Source organism: Gossypium raimondii, chromosome 6 (assembly GCF_025698545.1).
Source record: "Gossypium raimondii isolate GPD5lz chromosome 6, ASM2569854v1, whole genome shotgun sequence".
In the NCBI taxonomy this organism is placed as follows: domain Eukaryota; kingdom Viridiplantae; phylum Streptophyta; class Magnoliopsida; order Malvales; family Malvaceae; genus Gossypium; species Gossypium raimondii.
The window spans coordinates 58,662,379-58,681,601 of record NC_068570.1 but is presented as its reverse complement, the minus strand read 5'-3'; the positions used below and the strand labels follow the sequence as shown (position 1 = coordinate 58,681,601).

General features: G+C 31.2%; 2 protein-coding genes across 5 annotated transcripts; both read left to right on the top strand.

The window, feature by feature from the left end:
- The first annotated feature begins 1,654 nt into the window (after positions 1-1,654).
- LOC105774716 (uncharacterized) lies at positions 1,655-5,352 on the top strand. The gene is made up of 4 exons (XM_012597274.2): positions 1,655-1,957; positions 3,542-3,649; positions 3,755-4,625; positions 4,885-5,352. Exons 1-4 carry the CDS (start codon positions 1,754-1,756, stop codon positions 5,115-5,117), a joined length of 1,416 nt encoding a protein of 471 aa, XP_012452728.1. The 5' UTR covers positions 1,655-1,753; the 3' UTR covers positions 5,118-5,352.
- A 947-nt stretch (positions 5,353-6,299) lies between these two features.
- LOC105773699 (MMS19 nucleotide excision repair protein homolog) lies at positions 6,300-15,571 on the top strand. Of its 4 annotated transcripts, XM_012595781.2 has the most exons (20): positions 6,300-6,479; positions 6,667-6,729; positions 6,900-6,954; positions 7,179-7,276; positions 7,631-7,789; positions 7,942-8,001; positions 8,655-8,843; positions 9,456-9,509; positions 10,372-10,458; positions 10,576-11,290; positions 11,767-12,146; positions 12,458-12,531; positions 12,691-12,799; positions 12,893-13,776; positions 14,056-14,131; positions 14,247-14,358; positions 14,482-14,558; positions 14,822-14,902; positions 15,084-15,163; positions 15,266-15,571. In XM_012595781.2, exons 1-20 carry the CDS (start codon positions 6,408-6,410, stop codon positions 15,297-15,299), a joined length of 3,459 nt encoding a protein of 1,152 aa, XP_012451235.1. In that variant the 5' UTR covers positions 6,300-6,407; the 3' UTR covers positions 15,300-15,571. The 4 variants fall into 4 exon arrangements, with proteins under 4 accessions (XP_012451235.1, XP_052488471.1, XP_012451236.1 ...); XM_012595782.2 differs by lacking the exon at positions 6,300-6,479 and having other exon boundaries at positions 6,661-6,750; XM_052632511.1 differs by lacking the exons at positions 15,084-15,163; positions 15,266-15,571 and having other exon boundaries at positions 14,783-14,902.
- Positions 15,572-19,223: the final 3,652 nt, after the last annotated feature.

Here is a 19,223-nt window from a genome sequence, read left to right as displayed (position 1 = left end):
GTATTCAAGTGGATTAAATGAGCCTCATTTGATCAGTTAACCTCTATGAGATGTTTCATATGTATTCGTTACAGGTTTTGATCTGCGGCCCGTGACATTCTCCCCCACCGATTCTTGCAATGCCCTCATCATATCCTCGGAATGGCACTGGTTTGATTCGTCTCGAAACTGTCTCAATGCCTCAGCTAATTCCTAACTAGTGTTTCTATCGAGTAGTTCTGCCCCTCAAAACATTTGCTTCGGCTTTTATCTCTGTCGTCGCCTAACTTAAATTGCATTTCTCTCTTGTACATCTCAGTCGTAAGAGTCTATCGCTCTTACACACCCCTATTGGGACTTGCCTCGATCCAGATCCTTTTGATCCACACATATAGTATTAGGCATGCCCACATTAAACACTGGTTAATCTTGGGTATAGTTGTCAACTCCAATTTATAAGTCCCTCGACTTACTCGCTTTAGAACTCTAAAAAAGTCCTTATGTCCTTACCAAACCAATAGTAAATCATAATGTAAAACACTAGATAAGTGATTGAGATGTACATTGCTCATTGCATTTGCTCGGTTCAACTGCACATTTTGCATCACCATGTTTCCCTCAAAATTTGATGCACAATCTACCCATATCATAGATGGGAACTCCATTGTTACTTAACAAGCTTCATATTGGTCTGCCGCACTTTTAGCATTTTTAAGAAAGTCTTCGTAACACTTCGATCTACCAAGTCAATGTGCTTACCATAATGAACATCCTCAGCTAGCTAGATTGTCGAAAATACCTTAATTCCACCTTTCATTTCTCGACTCACCGGTAGAACGCATTGTTGTTGTCAAGTATCTAATATACACAAACAAAAAGGACCAATAAAGCATTGTTTTTGGCCTAATAACTTATTTGACCCTCCCAATTTCACAAAAAAAAATCATTTAAATTTTGTCTCTTTTAACCATTGAACTTGCATTGTTTGTAAAGTCACCCCAAAATGGATGGAAAAATTAATGTCTATTAAATTTGCTGACGTGTGACATCCATGTGTATATCAAGTTAATAATTAATTAATTTTTAAAAACTTAAAAAACATTTTTTATATTTTTATAATAAGTTTAATTTTTTATTTTTTTAAACATATTCTTATTATTTTTTAATTTTGAAAATTTAAAATACTAATTAATTGCTAATGTATGTCATGTCGTTAAGTTAAAAATATTAATTTTTCATTCATTTTGGAATGGATTGAAAAATAACGTAAATTTGAAAGCTAAAAGAAACAAAAATTAAATAGAGGGTTAAAATAAATTTTTACAAAGTTAAAAGGCCACATAAGTCATTATGTCTCTTTTTTTAAATATATAATTTTAGTATTTTTAGATTTATATAATTTTCTTTAAAAATTTTCGAGCGATGAAGAGATATAATCTTAGAGGACCATGTCATCGTACTATTACAGAAACTAATTTAAAGATTAAAATTTAAAAAATAAATTCTAGAATTAATGTGGAAAAAAATTAATTTAAATTACAAATTAAAAAAAATGTAAAAATCGAGAGTGTTTTATCCTTTTAAAAAAACAAGCCAAGCCCATCACCTCTCAACATTTGGGTCCAAATATAATGAATGAATAAATAAATAAATAAAAATAAGACAGACAGCCCGCCTTGCAGAGAGCCTGACCAGGAATTCAAAAAACCAAACGGCACAAAATCTAGAGAAAAGAAAAAGGAAGGAAAAAAGAAAATTTTCCCGAGAAAAAAAAATGCAAAGATCGAAATCGAAGGCGAAACCGACACGGAAGCCGCTGAGAGATTTATCAAACAATAATAGCACAAAGAATTTTTTCTCCAAATCAGAGATTCCGAAGAAGAAATTGATCGACAAAGATGATAATAATCATCGAAACCACGCTTCCCTCGATCGCCTTCTTCTCCTTCAATCCGATCTTTCTTCTCTCCTTCGCCAGGTATGACAAAGGTTTAGTTTCTTTTTCTTTTCGCTTATTTTTTATTTAATGTGTTTGGTTAAGGTTTAGCTTCTGTTTGGTTGCTAAGAAAGTATGCCTAAACATGTATTCGAGTTTATATAAGGTTTTTCTTTTTCATTTTATTACGTCTTGGTTTTTTGTTTGATAGATTTCTTTGATTTTGTAATCTAATTGCTGAATTAACTTTTGTCCCCTAAAATGTTAGTTACTTGAGTAGTTTAGTACTTAGCTTGAGAACTACCAGATTTTGTTTAAATATATTTGGTTAAGGTTTATCGTCTGTTTGGTTGCTAAGAAAATATGGCTAACATATATCCGAGTTTATATAAGATTTTTCTTTTCAATTTATTACTTGTTTTTTTTCCCTTTAATTATGTTTTTGTGTTTGATAGATTTCTTTGATTTTGAAATCTAATTGCTGAATTATTTTTCCCTAAAATATGAGTTACTTCAGTAATTTAGTACTTAGCTTGATATTCAGCAATTTATGCTTGGAAGCTATCAAATGCATTTGTTTAAGGTTTATATTCTGTTTGGTTGCTAAGAAAACATGGCAGAGATATATTCGAGTTTAAGTAAGATTTTTCATTTTCATTTTATTACTTCCTTTTTTCCTTCTTTAATTATGTTTTTCTTTTTTTGTGTTTGATAGATATAATTGAAGAATTATTCTTTTCCCCAAAAATCTGAGTTGTTTTAGTAATTTTGTACTGTGCTTGATATTAACCAATTTAAGGATAGAAGCTACCAAATTTTTATTAAAATGCTATTGGTTAGAGTTTATCATCTGTTTGGTTGCTAAGAAAATATGCCTAACATATCCTAGTTTATATAAGCATTTTCTTTTTCATTTAATTTCGTTGATTTTGGAATCTAATTGCTGAATTCTTTTTCCCCCTAAAATATGAGTTGCTTGAGTAATTCTGAACGTGATATTCACCATTTTATGCTTGTAAGCTACCAAATTTTGATTATAATCTACTTGGTTAGGGTTTAGCTTGTGTTTGGCTGCTGGGAAGATATGCCTAACATGCCCAATTTTTATATAAGCTTTTTTCTTTTTCATTCTGTACTTCTTTTTTTTTTCTTAATGGGATAGATTTTTTTATATTGTAAGAGTTAATTGCACGAGACATTCATAAATTATGACTTTTATTGTTAATTGGTCCTTAAACTTCAAAATGAATTTTTTAAAATAAAATATTATAACATGACTTTTAAAAGTAAAAGTTAAAAATAAAGTAAAACTAAAAAAGAGGTGAGCAATATAAAATTTTGGAAACTTAAAACCAAGACTTTTACATCATCTATTTTAACAATATTCATCTTTTAAAATTTTCATTTTAGATTTTGTTGTATAAGATTTGATGTATCATTTAACACTTCAATTAACAATTTTAGTTTGAGGATATAGTAAGAATGATTTGAAGTTTGGGACCAATTTAGAATAAGGGTAATAGTATTGGGATCTAATTGCCTCATTATTCCCCCTCTCTCTTAAAATATGAGTTCTTTTACTGCTTTTGCACTTGATATTCACCAATTTATGCTTTGAAATGGCAGATTGATGAACTTGTTGCGCAAGCTTTTAAGCTTAAGGCAACAAAACTGGAGACAAATGAAATTGAATCTTTCGCCAATGTCATCTCCGGAATGCTTTCTTCTTTAAAGGTTAATCCTTTTTTAGGTTTATTATCTAAACTATATATTTATCACTTAAATTTCAATGTATTTGTTACAGATTTAACATGGATGGTTGTGTTTCTACAATTGCAGCCATGGGTTCCCAGATTTAAGAAGGCTCTTTCGAGTCCTTCGGGTGTCGAATGCGAAGATAAGTCCGGAGAATGTTTGGGAACTGAAGTTGTTCCTTTTGTTAATGTTAATGTAAACGAAAATGAATGCTTTGATGTTGGGAATCCGGAAGAAGAATCTACATTGGACTCGTTAATCTCGCCTTCTCCACTCGTGTCTTGGCGTGCTGCTGCCGAATGTAATGTCGAGAGAGGCAGGCAGCTGTTTTTGCTTACGCCTCTTCCGATGTCGAAAGCATTGTCTTCCAAGATGCGTGATTCGTCTAAATCGGTATTCCAAAGCGTTACTTCGAAATCGATGGTTGAGTTACCTTTTATCAACTTTCATGAGGATGAAAATGATGATTTGCTTGAAGGTGTTGCTATAAACCAAACTCCAATTAAGCCTTCTCATTCAGTGGTTGTTTCTTCGGCTGCATTTTCAAACACCGAACATTCCATGCTTGTAATGACAACTCCATGCTTAAAAATGTCGCCGCCGAAATCCTGCGTGTTACTTGAACCGATTCACGAGTACTTGCTACGAGACAATGTCAGAGTTCGCAAGTGTACCCCGTTTCCCCGCGGAATCAACAATGGTGAGTTTTCTGATTCCTCGGGCAGTGAAGCTTCCGAGGACTTGACATCGAAGTACCCCGAACTACTAGGCATACAACGAACTCTCAAATCCGAATTTGAGAAGAAAGAGCTTGATTCCTCACCGATGTGGCTATTCTCGCCTCCTAAAAGTTGCATTTTGTTAGAACCATCAGATGAGAAATCGCTGCACAATGTTGCCACAGATCACAACCTTCCTAGTGCAATAAACCAACAAAACAAGATGATTAACCAAGGTATCTTCCCTTATATGTTACTCGAACTCGGGGTTGAATGTTATATATCGGTATAGGTAAAGTATCATGGAGGTTTTTATATTAAGAGTCCAATTGCATTTTACCTTCTTTACTAAAAAATAAGCAAATTAATCATGGTACAAAATGCAATCACACTCCTAGTACAAAAACCTTCACGGTACTTTTACCATCTATATGTTGTATATTGATGTTTTTTTTTCCTTAGTAAGTCAAATAAAAATTGCCATGTTTTCTGCAGAAAATACCCGCAACAACACGGCACTCGTGGAAAACACTCCGATGTGGAATGAACAGGAGAGCACGATACGAACAGGCAAACGTGCCGGTGAGAGTACGTTAAAGAAAGAGTTATGGACGAAGTTCGAAGCAGTGTCGACATTTGGGCTTCGTTATAACGCATCGGCGATTCAAAGGACGGCCAGGAAAGGGTTTCTGGACATGTTGGATGAGGCCTCATGTGATGATGATTGATGGTCGAATTCCCATATACACTTTGAGAAGATGATAACAGTTTCCTTGTGTCATCAAAATGCTGTCATTGTCTATATGTAAGTGGTGGTGTTTTGCTGATTTTTTTTTCCTTAAATCATTGTTATGTGTTAGCGTTTTTTTCTTTTTCTTCTTATTCCTTTTTTCTTTTTGTTGAGAATTTTACCAACTAAATACCACCTAAAATATACATATCGTATGTGCTGATTTTTGTTCATCGTATTATTATATGTAAGACTAAGAGTTAAGGAAGCATCGTGCATATTTTTGACCCAACATCTCCAAATTATGATTTTCATTATAAATTAATTTTTAAATTTTAAATATTTTAATTACCTCCTTAAATTATTAAAATTGTATCAATCAAGTTTTTATTAATAAAATTGTGTAATGATATGTCAAATTTTATATAACCAAAATTTAAAATGATATTTTATAAAAATATAAATTTAAAAATAAAAATAAAAAAATAAAACTGAAAAATAATGGAAACAATAAAATATTTATAAAAGTTTCGAAAACCTCCAAATTTTAAACATAAATACTATTTATTTAATGTTTTAAGAAAAGCTTGTTCTAATCTTCTACTTAGAATGCTAAGGTGTAGTAAACCCATGCCCAGATTTTTTATTTAAAATCTAATTTGTTTGGGTTTGTTTGACAAAATATATGATTTTTTTTCAAATTTTAGAAGTTTTAAATTTTATTTATGTAATAAGATTTAAAATATGTTTACAGATATAGCAAAAAGTACTGTTTAAAAAAAATAAAGCTGATGATTTTTTAGGAGGATTTTATTTTATTTATATTAATATAATTATATTTATTTAGTATTAATTTAAAATTTTAATTTATTATTATATATATTTAAAAAAATATTTATGTATTTTATAAATTTTATAGAATTAAGATCAATTGAGAAATTTGTAAATTTTGAATATTAAATTTTAAAATTATGACTAAATTAATATAAGAAATAAAAGTTAAGGACTCAATTTATTATTATATCGAATTTTTTAACTGCCACAACAGTATTTGATTTGGAGGGAAGAAATGGTTGAAAATTTTTATTTTGGTACCTAAAATGAAATTTTTTATAATTTAGTGACTATTTGTGTAGTTTTTCAAAAAGAGGAAACTAAAATACAAAAACAATTTGCTTAATGGAATATTGGAGTCGCAACAAATAACAATTTCTACTCCAAACCCCTCTTCGCTCTCTGTCTTTTCTTTCAGTTCTAAAACCCTAATACTGACAATTCGCTAAAAACAATGGCGGAACCGATTCAACTCAGTCGGTACATTGAATCGTTTGTTGATTCGTCTCGTTCTCCGACTCAGCAGGTTCACTCTCCGTTCTCTCAATTTCTTTAAATTTTTTATTGATTTCAACACAATTTATCTTACTGAGCATAATAATTGGTTAAAAACTGATCTCGTTTCACTTAAATTTAATATTTTAAGCTCCTAAGTCTCTGAAATATTAATTCGAATATATTTGAATTTTTATGTTTATATGTGCTATATATAGGCTGCAAGTTTGGAGGCCATTGCTTCATTGTTGAAGAATAATCAGTTAACAATAGAAACACTGGTATGCTTCAGTTGAACTCAGGTTGCAGAAAATTTGCTTTTACTTTTTTTTTATTTTTTTTTATTTTGGGTCTTTTACTTGACTTATTTATTATGTATTTAATTTTATTTTGTTCGTTTATTTCTTTTGGGTATTTATTGCTTACTTTCTTCTTTCATTTCCATTTAAAGGTTAGAGAGATGGAAGGATATTTGACCACCGTGGACAACATTATTCGTGCAAGAGGTACTAAGATTCAGCTTGTTGTCAGTATGATTTTGTTATGTTGGTTTTTTGAGAGGATTTCTGGATTTCATGCTCATTAAATTACTTAATCTATAACTTGATGCCTGTAGCCTTATTGGTAATTTACCTTATTTTGTATTCAATTCTTTCATATACATTTAGATTTTGTTTGGAACCATAAACAAATGATTATTAAGCTTCTTGTTACATGGTGTCTTTTCCAGGCATCCTCCTTCTTGGAGAAGTTCTTGTGCGCCTTGCATCAAAGCCATTGGGTGATGCTACTATTCATAGCTTGATAGGATTTTTCACGGACAGATTGGTGAGTCTTGCATTTACAATAAACACTATAGTTTTAATTAATACAAATGATGACACATTTTACATGATTTTGAATCAACATTTTACTTTATTTGAAAGGTTTTCTTGTTTATTTTTTGCATCTCATTAAAACTTCTGCTTGACAATTAAGAGTTTTAACCATTCTATATCTGGATGATAGCTCCATAAATAAATCTGAAATTTATTTCTTTACCTTTAGTACTTTCCATAAGTTAGTCACAGTTTGGTGCCACCAAGCAGACCTGGGCTTCCTTTATTGCTTTGTTCGTAGTCTCTATGTTATGTATTACATTCTAATTTTAAAATTAGATTGATGATAATTTTACCACATCAGGCAGACTGGAGAGCTTTACGGGGAGCGCTTGTTGGCTGTTTGGCTCTGATGAGAAGGAAAAGCAGTGGTGGTATGGTCAGTGGAAGTGATGCAAAAGCAGTTGCAGAGTCCTATTTACAGAATCTACAAGTACAGTCTCTTGGGCAATTTGAACGGAAGGTAAACATAATCTGTTATTCCTATAATAAATGATCACATGCATACCTTTATCTGAGTGCTTTGCTCGAAATAGTTATTTGCCATATTATCATATAATATATATTTTCAGTTTTGGCAATTTCATTTTAACTTTTAAATGGATTGTTTTGCAGCTTAGCTTTGAACTTATGGAATGCCTGCTAGAACGCTACCCCAATGCTGTTGCTTCACTTGTATGTTTTCTGGTCTTGTTTCTTCAGTTCATACTTTATTGGACTGATTTTCTTTTGTCTTTTTAATGTATTATTTTTTCATGTTAAAGTCATATAATGTAATGAGTTTAATGAAGAATAAAGGAAGTGATTGATGCAATCTCTATTAAGACTAACCAGGGGAAAAAAAAAAGCAAGAGGGTTATGTATTTTAATTTCTAGGTCACTATATATCACCAAAAAGTCAATTGTGGTTGGTTTGTTAAGAACACCATGATAGAGCCATGGAGCTATATTCCTTCTGTAAATAATTGATAAAGATGTTTATGCTTATTATTGTAGTTAGAGTTCTTTAAATTTTTATTAACGTCAAAGGAAGGTTTATGATTGGAAATAATGAAACTGTGCTAATTATGTGATATGCAAGAAAAGAGCATGGTAATATGACACAATTTTGATGCTTTGCACTAGGAAAGGAGAATGAGAAAACATAGAATTTCAGTTTTATAAAAGAAAATGTGAAACTGTTCTGGTTTTCTCGCTCCCTTTTGTCTTTGTGTCATAACTACCAGCATCTATGCTTCCATCCACAATTTCAAAGCAACGTCTCAATTTTCACTTTTATCTTTTCTTTTTACTGTTGATAATATTCTGATTTCTCATTTATGGTCCAGGGTGATACCCTTATATATGGAATCTGTGAATCTGTTGACGGAGAAAAGGATCCTCACTGTTTGATGTTAACATTTCACATTATTGAGGTTCTATCGCGACTATTCCCTGATCCATCTGATGCCCTTGCTGGATTTGCTCACGAACTTTTTGAGATTTTGGGCTGTTATTTTCCCATTCATTTCACTCATGTAAGTTTTATGCATGACCATCTACTCTGCTATATTAATGAGTTGTCATATACAATTCAAATGAGTGGAAAACTGCAATATATATCTGATAAAGTTTAAACTGTCAATACAATTTTTCTTCGGAACTTTTGAATAACACGTGGAATTTCTTTCTGGGCCTTTGAATCAAATGTCAGTAATAATTTGTTTTTTTTATCAACTTATTAAAAATAATTAGCTAACTTGGTATTGCTCTTCTGTTTGCCCTGAGATCATTACTTTATTTTAGATAATGTTTGGACAAAGTAAATGCCCTAAACGTGACGAACTTTATTTAAACAAAGGTTCATATTTTGATGTGTATTCCTTTTCTTTCTAATTTTAAATACATGCATCACTGTTATCAATATTGTTCTTATTTTCGAACCCTACGAAAGCTGGAATTTAGTTATTGCCCAATGTTCTAGCCAGTGCTCTCTTGTTAAATATGAACAGAATTTTAAAAGGAAGCAGCTATATGCTCATAGAGTAGTGCTGAAAGTATAATACTGTGTGTGTATGAAACCTATTGGAATATGTACTGATAAGAAGCTTTGATTTATGATATTTGGTTCTCTTTCTTGTGTTTTCCAGCAAAAAGATGAAGATATGACTATCAAAAGGGATGATCTCGCAAGAGCATTGATGGTATGTAATTATGCTGTTGAAACTTCTCTCGCTCGGGGTTGTGCGCCTATTTTCTTATCCAACATAGGGTTTTTTGTTGTTAAGAATGCTTTCATACACTTTTTGACTTTCAGTTGGACACAAAACTATACCCAAATATTTGAAGTTGTCTTGTAACTGTTGCTAGTAGTTAATTCCTAGACATGCAGCTAAGATTCTTTGGAAAGATATATTGTTGTATTCACTTTGCTTCATCCGATATACAACATACCCCTCTGCCCTTCTCGTTTGTTTTTTTCTGCTTATGTTCATTTCTACTGATTCCAAAATTTCAGCAACCTTGGATTTGCTTCTCCTTAATGCCTCCCTATGTGATCACTTCTATATGCACATTTTCTTTCTTTCTTTCTTTTTTCCCCAATTTTCTAATTCTTGTAGTGAAAATACAATTTACTTCTTTATTTCTTTAATAGATATAACACACCATGTAAATTGTAGAAAAAGAATGTATGGAAACACAACAATGTGGTTGAAACCTGTTTCCGAGTTTTGGATAATACCACCATTATTTTATAAAGAGGCATTCTTAAATTTTCCATATAGCTTACGTTGTATTACTTGTTCCCATTAGCATAACAGATTGTTTCATTATTTGTCATACAATTAGAATTGTTTGCCACCTAAAAATTTAGTGAAATTATCTTATTCGTTATACAGTGTGAATGTTTGTGTATCAGGTCGAAAAATATCTCAACTGAACAGTAATTTGAATTCGTAAATTTGCTAAAATATGCTTATATGTCATTATTTCTTTTCTTATATAACATTAGCATTTTAATGCGTTATGTGTCTGATCTGTTTATTGATTTTTTTATTCTTGCAGCTAGCATTTTCATCCACACCACTTTTTGAGCCATATGCCATTCCATTACTACTTGAAAAGCTTTCATCTTCACTTCCATCAGCAAAGGTCAGTGCAAATGAATTATTTTTGCTGTTTGAAGCTAATCATAATCTTCATATTCTGGCTATAGGAGTGTCTCTTTAAATGTCAAATCTGTTGAATGTTAAGTATGCTTGTTTGCAGCTTGATTCTTTGAGGTATCTAACTGATTGCACAATGAAGTATGGAGCAGACAGAATGGCAAAACACATTGAAGCTATTTGGTCTTCATTAAAAGAAGCAATATTTATTTCACTTGACAGTGTTTTATTGTTCACTCCAGAATCCCTTGAAGGTCCAGATCTTCCAAAAAATGAAATTGCAGCAGAGGCTCTAAGTCTTTTACAGAAGCTTATTGTGCAGAACACAAAATTGTTTTTGGATTTAATTGTTGGTGATGAAGACATAAGTATGATCTTCAATACGATATCTAATTATAAGAATTACCACGAAATTCCTTTAGAGAGGAAGCAGAGACTGAATGCAGTTGGTCGTATCCTTTTTACCACTGCTAAGGCTTCACAAGTGTCATGCAATAGAGTTTTTGAATGTTTCTTCAGCCGATTGATGGATATTCTGGGTCTTTCTGCTAGAAACTCATCTGGACAACCATATTTTGATGAGAGTATTTTGATTTCCAAAAGATGTAATCATGGAGCTCTCTATCTTAGCATTGAGATCCTTTCAGCATGCCGAGATATGATTGCTAGTTCTGAAACAATCCTAGCAGCTACTTCTCATACAGAAGAAACATGGAAGTATTTGCTTCAAAGCTTTTCTCCTGCACTTACTATGGGCTTCTGTTCTGCCTTCATTTGCAGTAGTGAAGGTACTCATGATGCCGCTACATACATTGGAGGTAAATGCTTTTTGTCTTTCGATGCAGTAGATATGATTTCTGTGCTTAACTTCAGTCTTCACCACAGGCTTGCATACTTATCTGTGGTGCCTATTGTGTAATTGTTCATGTTACATTCTTACTCCTGTCAATCTTTTTGCCTGAGGTTTTAGTAAAAGCTTCTGGCTTTGATTTGTGATATATATAGAAGTGTAAAGTTATCATTTCAAAAAGCTTGTCTGTTTTGACTGAAGTTGGTTTTGTCCCCTTCAATCACTTTGGTTCCCACTCTCTCTAACACACACATACAGAGATTAGAAGAATCTATTATTTTTATAGTATGCTTTTTAACTTGTGCTACCTATAACGTTTTTCAATGATGGGCTGTGTAGAATATTCTGGTTCGGGTCCACCTTTAAGCTCCTGTTCAATTTAATCAGCAAAACCAAGATCAAAATCATTGATTTGTTTTGTTTTTGTTTTGATTTTAAATGCAGTAAAGGGGTTGCTGATTTTGGCTACCTTCCCTGGAGGCTATTCGCTGATATCAAAAACTGTGTTTGAGAAGATCTTAGTTATGTTTGTATCCATTATTAATGAGGAGTATAGCAAGAGACTATCATGGAAACTGGCACTTAAAGCACTGGGGGAGATTGGCTCATTTATAGAAAGATACCATGAATCTGAAAAGGAACCAAGCTATATGGACATTGTTGTTGAAAAAATTCTTTCATTGGCTTTTGTGGGAGATTTTGGCATACCGTTTCCACTCAGACTGGAAGCACTCTCAGACATTGGCACAAGTGGGCGAAGTTATATGCTGAAAGTTGTTCAAGGGTTGGAAGAAGCCATATATGCCAATTTATATGAGGTTTATGTATGTATGGCCAATAAGTTATTGCTCATCCTAAAAGATAACTTTCATGTGAAAGTCCATAACATCAAATATCCTTGTTGTGGAAGATGATGGTTTCCTCATCTTCATTTTCCTTTTCAAAGATGGTTTTCTGGTAATATCTGGATAGGTTATGACATTTCACTCTTCTTAACATGACCAACACTACTGCACCATATTATAAGCTTTCCCTGGTTATTTTTCTATGGGTTTTTTTTTTCCATTTCATATTTTTCTTTAACCACATGCAATATGATTGATTATAATTCAAGTTTTCCCCCTATTTTGCTTAGGTCCATGGAAGTACAAGTTCAGCAGAAATTGTTACTCACATTTTGAAATGCTATTCTGATAAGGTGATTCCATGGTATATAACTCTACCTTACATGCTCTTGCTCCTATTTATTAATTGATTAATTTTTACTTTGGTGGTGGAGGTTGGAAAATGGTTTCTTTCTTGTCCCTCTTTGTTCCACCCAAATATTTTTCTCTATTTGGTATAATATATTTACTGGCATGGATGCAGGGTACATTGTGAAAAGGGTTTTGAAGAAGTTCTATTGCAATTTGCTATTAATATTTGGAACCAAATTGAGAATAGCACGCACTTCAATGCTAGTCAAACCAACAAAAAGGTAAGCTTTTTCGAGTTTGTATTAGAACTCTGCGTCAGTCCTTTGGGATTACATGTCACTAATTATTATTATTATTATTATTTTTAATCTAAGGGAGTTCTTGATGTGATGATGAAAGCAATGAAACTTGCTGTTGCAAATTGTTCAGAGGAAAAGCAAAACATAATTGTGCAAAAGAGTTACAACATACTTTCATCAAGCATTTCTTTTCCATTGGAGGAGCTGTTGCTGCAGGAAAGGTTTCAAATTGCTCAAGAAGTGGATAATAGTTCCAGTAGAGATGAATGGATTCTTTCACTTTTTGCTGCAGTGACTATAGCAGTTCATCCTCAAACCCACATTCCGAATACAAGATCAATAGTTTCTCTGTTCATGACAACCCTTCTCAAGGGTAATGTTGTAGCAGCCCAAGCATTGGGCTCTATGGTTAACAAATTGGATCTAAAATCCACGAGAGGACAAACTTCAAGTGATTGTACCTTGGAGGAAGCAATGGATATAATTCTTAACTTGAGTTTGTGGATTTTCGACACGAATAGCTCCTCCAGTATTCAATCCAAAACAATCAGTGTCCATGATACAGGTTTAAATGATTTATCTAATGGTGTTGGAAGTTGTAACTCCCTTCAAATTCATGCCATTTTGGGACTTGCATGGATAGGGAAAGGTTTGCTTATGCGGGGCCATGAAAAGGTTAATGACATTACTATGGTCTTTTTACGGTGTTTACAGTCAAGTGGAAGAGCAGGTATATCTCATCAGGAAAAGAGTATCTCGGAGAACAATTATAAGCTTGATTTGCATAATTCTGTGATGAAAACTGCAGCAGATGCGTTTCAGATCCTTATAGGTGACTGTGAACAGTGTTTGAATCGGGAATTCCATGCAATAATACGACCTCTATATAAGCAACGATTTTTCTCAACAATAATGCCTGTTTTGCAATCTCTAGTTATGAAATTGGAACCACTCTCAAGGTAAAAACGATCTATCTTCATTAATGGTTTTGTGATGTTTATTTTTTCATGCGCTCATGCCTATATATATAGTACCTATTTTCATTTTGTCCAGGTTTGTGCATGCTTGAATGATTTATGCCAAGATACAAAATAATAAATTAATAGCTTCTTATTGAGCTACTTAGTAGCTACATTTTTCTCGAGCACTGATGACATTGTTGTTGACCCCGTGATATAGTATGAAAGTTTATTGGCCAATTTGGGTTGATTTCTCACTAAACTGCAATGTGATTTCAGGTCTTTTCTATTTCGGGCTTCTGCACATGTTATTATAGATACTCCACTAATTGTTGTCTTAAGTGACACCAAGAAGGTTAGTATTGGAATTTAGTATTAAACTTTCTGCAAAAGGTTATGGCTATTTCTCGGATATATTATTCTCTTTGAGAAAGTTCTTTACTTCACTTGCCAAATTTTTTTTAATGTAGGTAATTCCAATGCTACTGGATGGTTTATCTGTATTAAGCAATGATGTTGTGGATAAAGATGTTCTTTATGGTCTCCTACTGGTCTTGTCTGGAATATTGATGGACAAAAATGGTGAGCTTAACTATACATTGGTTGATTGTTGTCATTTGTCCGAACTTTTCTGTTGCGATTTTACATTTAGAGCGAGCATCTACTCGAGTTTCCTACTTCTATAAATATTGTGTATGCATGCAGGTCAAGAAGCTGTTTCTGATAGTGCGCATACAGTCGTCAATTGTCTCGTTGATCTTACACGATACCCTCATATGACGGTAATGGAAATCTTTTCGAGGAAAATATGTATATATATATTTTATCTTTCTTGTGCTTGTTAGTACATGTTATTATATCAAATAACATTCGGAACAGAATAAAAAATAAGTGGACTATTGATAGTTGCAATGCCATTATATATAGCATGCTGTTCAGCTACCGTGAAATTTACCACTGCAATTCCATTTTCATTCAATCCATATAATACTGATTACATGTACAGTTGGTTTGAAATTGTTCTTTTCTCTCTCGGCATCTTAAGCTTGTTCGTGAGACAGCCATGCAGTGTCTCATTGCCATTTCTGGGCTATCCCATGCAAGGATTTATCCAATGAGAACTCAGGTAAGTCGACCGTTAAGGAGTTGGGTTTTCTTTTCCGGAATTTTTTACTATCTGTTTGGCATATCTTTCAAAAAATGATATTTCCAAGTCCTGGGATGATGAGCTTCTCATCGAGACTTGTTTGTGCGGTTCTGCCCTCTTCTGTATCTGCATTGAAATCTGTATCTTCGTTGTTTATCAGGTACTACAAGCTGTAATAAAGGCTCTTGATGATCCGAAGAGAGCCGTCCGTCGTGAAGCTGTCCGATGCAGACAAGCATGGTCAGTGTTTTCAGAGTGCTGTATTCTCTTCACCACAACTTTTCATTTTCATCATTTGAAATTCATAACTATATTTTTTTTCTTATTCATTTATCAAAACAGGGCATCAATTGCATCAAGAAGTCTCCATTTCTAATTCCTTCCATAGCTTTAGCCAGGTACAGTAAATATTGCTCTACATATTCTTTATGATCATTTGGCACGGTTAAGAAAAACTGTCTTTTAACTTTTTAACATTTACAAGACAGTTTTGTACTTAATTAAGAATGTAAAATTGCTTGTTCATACCTCATTGTACAAAATTTAAATTTATGTTTTATGCATTTATTAACTGGATACAGGTAGATTGGATAAGGCCTGTAAAAAAATTATTTGTGGCATCTATTAATTCAGAACTTAGATTTGAAATTCTTGTTTGGTCTATTATAGGTTTTCATGAAATATTTTGAAACTCTTATTGATTGGACTGGTTTGAAAATTTCTCCTTTTTTCTATTTAAAAAAATTTAGTTTGATATTTGTATATTCTATAATTAAATTTAAATAACAATTCGATCTGAGCTAGGTCGGTTTGAATTGTGAATCACCTTATCGTATGTATACTATATAAGCTTAGGAGTTAATTTTTCACTATAAAGTTGAAAATTTTAAGCCTTGTTTGATGTTGAGAATTAATATTTTAGTGATTTAATTTTTAATAGCCATTGACGAGTAGGATTTTTTCTATTTTTATTTCTTTTATCATGATCTTTTAAATATATCTTTTAATTTTAAAAATTTCATTTTAAAATTGAAAGAATTCTTCTTATTTAACTTTTATCTTCAATCATTAAAATTGATATTATATAAAATTTTAGTTTAAGAAACTCAAGTTTTTTTTCAATCTAACTGTATAAGAGTTGAGTGACAATTTTACTCGTATTTCAAAATATTATTGTAAATATCAATGAAGTGATAAATTTTATTATTTATCTAATAATAATTAACTAATATTACTTACTGGTAATACGTTGAATTCAACTCAATTTGTATAATTTAAATAATAAAAACTCTACTATGTATCGTATTAAGAATAAAATAGCAAATAATATTGAAATAATTTTATTTATTATCAATAATGAATTAATATTACTTAGTTGAATTCATATTTAATTAAATTGTATGGTTTAAATTAATACTAATTTTATTTTATGAAAATAAATATTATTCTCATTTGGTTTTGAAATTTCACTCAGAGATTGTATTTTATATTATTGAAGACGATGCCTAAAATAATAAAGGTAAATTACACTAGAAGTCACTAAATTATTAATAAGTTTACGTTTTGGTCATTCAATTTCAAAAGATACAAAATGCTCTTTAAATTGTTTTAATTTTTATTTAAGTCACTGAATTATTCAAAAGTTTTATTTAAATCATTGGGTTGATATGTTTTTTATTTATTTAAAGTTCGGATAGTGAGCTCTAAGTAATAATTTGACAATCGGTTTGGTGAATAAGTATTCATTGACGAATAGAAAAACATATTTTAGATTCAACTCAATATGGCGGTCATTGTTAGAGATCGGAGATTTATAACGTTCAAAGTTATTTCATTAAAAAAAATAAATTGTATAAGAGAAGAGGAAAGAAACTTTCAATTGGTCTAAGCGATGTGAACAAAAAAGGCCCTACAATATCGATTTTAATAGTTCAAGGATTTAAATAAAAAATTTTATATAGTTTAATGATAATTTTTTTAATTTTTTGAAATAGAGTAACTAAAACGTAAATTTATTAATAATTTAGTGACATTCAATGCAAATTACCCAAAACTCTAAGGTGGAGAGTGAGAGACACGTGCGAAGGTTGCCATTCACGTGACAGAAGCTTGCACGTGCTACCATGTTAGTTTTTCGATGGATATTCTTAACAAAGGAATATGGCACGTGTGGGGAGAAGCATCCAAAGCAAAAGTGGGTCCCACGTTCAAAAATTCAATTAGTTAACGCCACGTGATATTTGACCCCACAACTTCCGTCACCCCCCCATTGCTTATTAAAAACTTTAGAAAAGGAAAGTCACATGATCGCTGACACCTCCACCTCCTCCGTCACGTGCGCTGTGGTTCCCACTCACCCCTTTAAAAATATTTTAATTACATTAATCAACACACATATATGTTTTCTTAACCTTAATAAAAGAATAATAAAATTTTTTTAAAGTTTCGAGATTATTCTAATATATATATGTTTTGGTTTCCAGTCCCTTTGTTTTGATTTTATTTTAATTCTAATTAATTGATGACTTTTAAAAATATATATATATATATATATATATATATATATATATATATAAAATTTTCAAAAATTATAATGAATGGATAATAGACGATTTCATTTTAATAAAAGGCAGAAAATAGGACTATTTATTTTTCACTAAATTAACTCTTTTTTTCAACATAGAAAATTTGCAAAGTTAAAAACAGATGGATTTCTTGCAATTAATTTATTATTTATTTTTTGATTGAGTTTTAATTTAATTGGTATGCGCATTGCTGCCAGTGTAGGAAGATATAGGTTCGAGTGCTAAAATGCATTATCTTTCTATTTATGGGTTGGGAGAGGTTATGAGTAGTTCTAGATATTATGTCAAAAAGAACAAATATAATCAGCACCTATAATAAGAATAAATATGAATAGAGTTTGTATATTATGAGAAGACTCACGTACAATATTTATATACGACGAGACTTAAATTCGAGTGTTCAAAATCTCGAAAATGCAACATTTATCAATATTATAAAGACCGATTTAATTTTTATATTTTTAGGATAAGGTGTGTAACTTTTTATAAATGTCACTTATAAAATTAAAGTTTATTTTTCAATTAAATATATATTTGGGGGGAAATGGGAAACGAGTTGAAAAACTATATTGTAGCCATGTGGATGAGATCGTGGCCGTTAATTTTGATTCAGTAGAGCTCCAACCACCGTGCTTAAACGTGAAGAAGGAATAAAAATAGGAAAACATAGTAATAATTAATCATTACCAACAGGGAAGAAAGTAGGAAAAAAAAAGCACAATTAATTAAAATAAAAATATTTTTTATTAGAAGAATGCAGAAAAGAAATAATTAATTAATTACAATTATATTAGTATTTACTGATTTAAAAAATTTTAATATATTAAATGTTTAAAAATTCGACATTTACTTGAAATAATTGAATTTATTTACTAAAATTATAAATATAAAATATTATCTTATATTCAATGTTTTAGTAATCCGAACTCTTAATTTTTTATAATTTCAAATGATTTATTTATAGATCGATTCAATATTAAAATTATTAAAATTATCGATTTTTTTTTAGATTTTATCAAATCTAAACTATTCATTTATAAGTCAATTCAACCCTAATTCATCGATTATTGATTCAATCGGTTTAATCCGAAATCAATAACATTACTTATTTAATTGTTGAATATACATGCTAAAGTCAATAAATAATAATGAAGATGGGTGGGCTTGAAGTAAGGGGGGGTGCATTAAAAGCGCCCATGGAGGAAGGTAGCTTTGAAATTTGAAAGAGGGATGGTAATATAGTTGTGTTTGACCTCTATAGCTGTTACCCTTTTATGTGACAGCTGCCTCCATTATGGTTAGCTACACCTTACACTTTGTTGCTTTGTCTCCTTGGGATCATTTTTCCTTGTACCCATTGTTTTTTTTTATTTCTCTTCCCTTTAAAATATTTTATCTTCAAAACAGGATAACTAGGAAGCAATATTTAAAAAAAAATCGAAATTAAATTATATATTTTTATAATTTTAAATAATTAAATCAAAATTTTATCATTAAAATTTACAAATGGTTGAATATCGTGCGTGGGATTTCTCAAAATTATTTTGAGTTTAAGTCTTATTGTATATATTTCGATTTTCAGTACGTTATATTATTAAATTTTTAATGTATTTATTGAAAATTTACATAAACTATGGGCTATATTTGATACATTATAGTTAAAATTATTTATTCACAAGTAACTATTCCTTATTTTTATTACACTCTGACTTTAA

Coding starts and splice junctions, on each gene's coding strand:
- LOC105773699 (XM_012595781.2), top strand. CDS start 6,408: ATGGCGGAACCGATTCAACTCAGTCGGTACATTGAATCGTTTGTTGAT. Junction 6,480..6,666: donor CTCGTTCTCCGACTCAGCAG/GTTCACTCTCCG, acceptor TGCTATATATAG/GCTGCAAGTTTGGAGGCCAT. Junction 12,147..12,457: donor CCAATTTATATGAGGTTTAT/GTATGTATGGCC, acceptor TATTTTGCTTAG/GTCCATGGAAGTACAAGTTC.
- LOC105774716 (XM_012597274.2), top strand. CDS start 1,754: ATGCAAAGATCGAAATCGAAGGCGAAACCGACACGGAAGCCGCTGAGA. Junction 1,958..3,541: donor TTTCTTCTCTCCTTCGCCAG/GTATGACAAAGG, acceptor TTGAAATGGCAG/ATTGATGAACTTGTTGCGCA. Junction 3,650..3,754: donor GAATGCTTTCTTCTTTAAAG/GTTAATCCTTTT, acceptor CTACAATTGCAG/CCATGGGTTCCCAGATTTAA.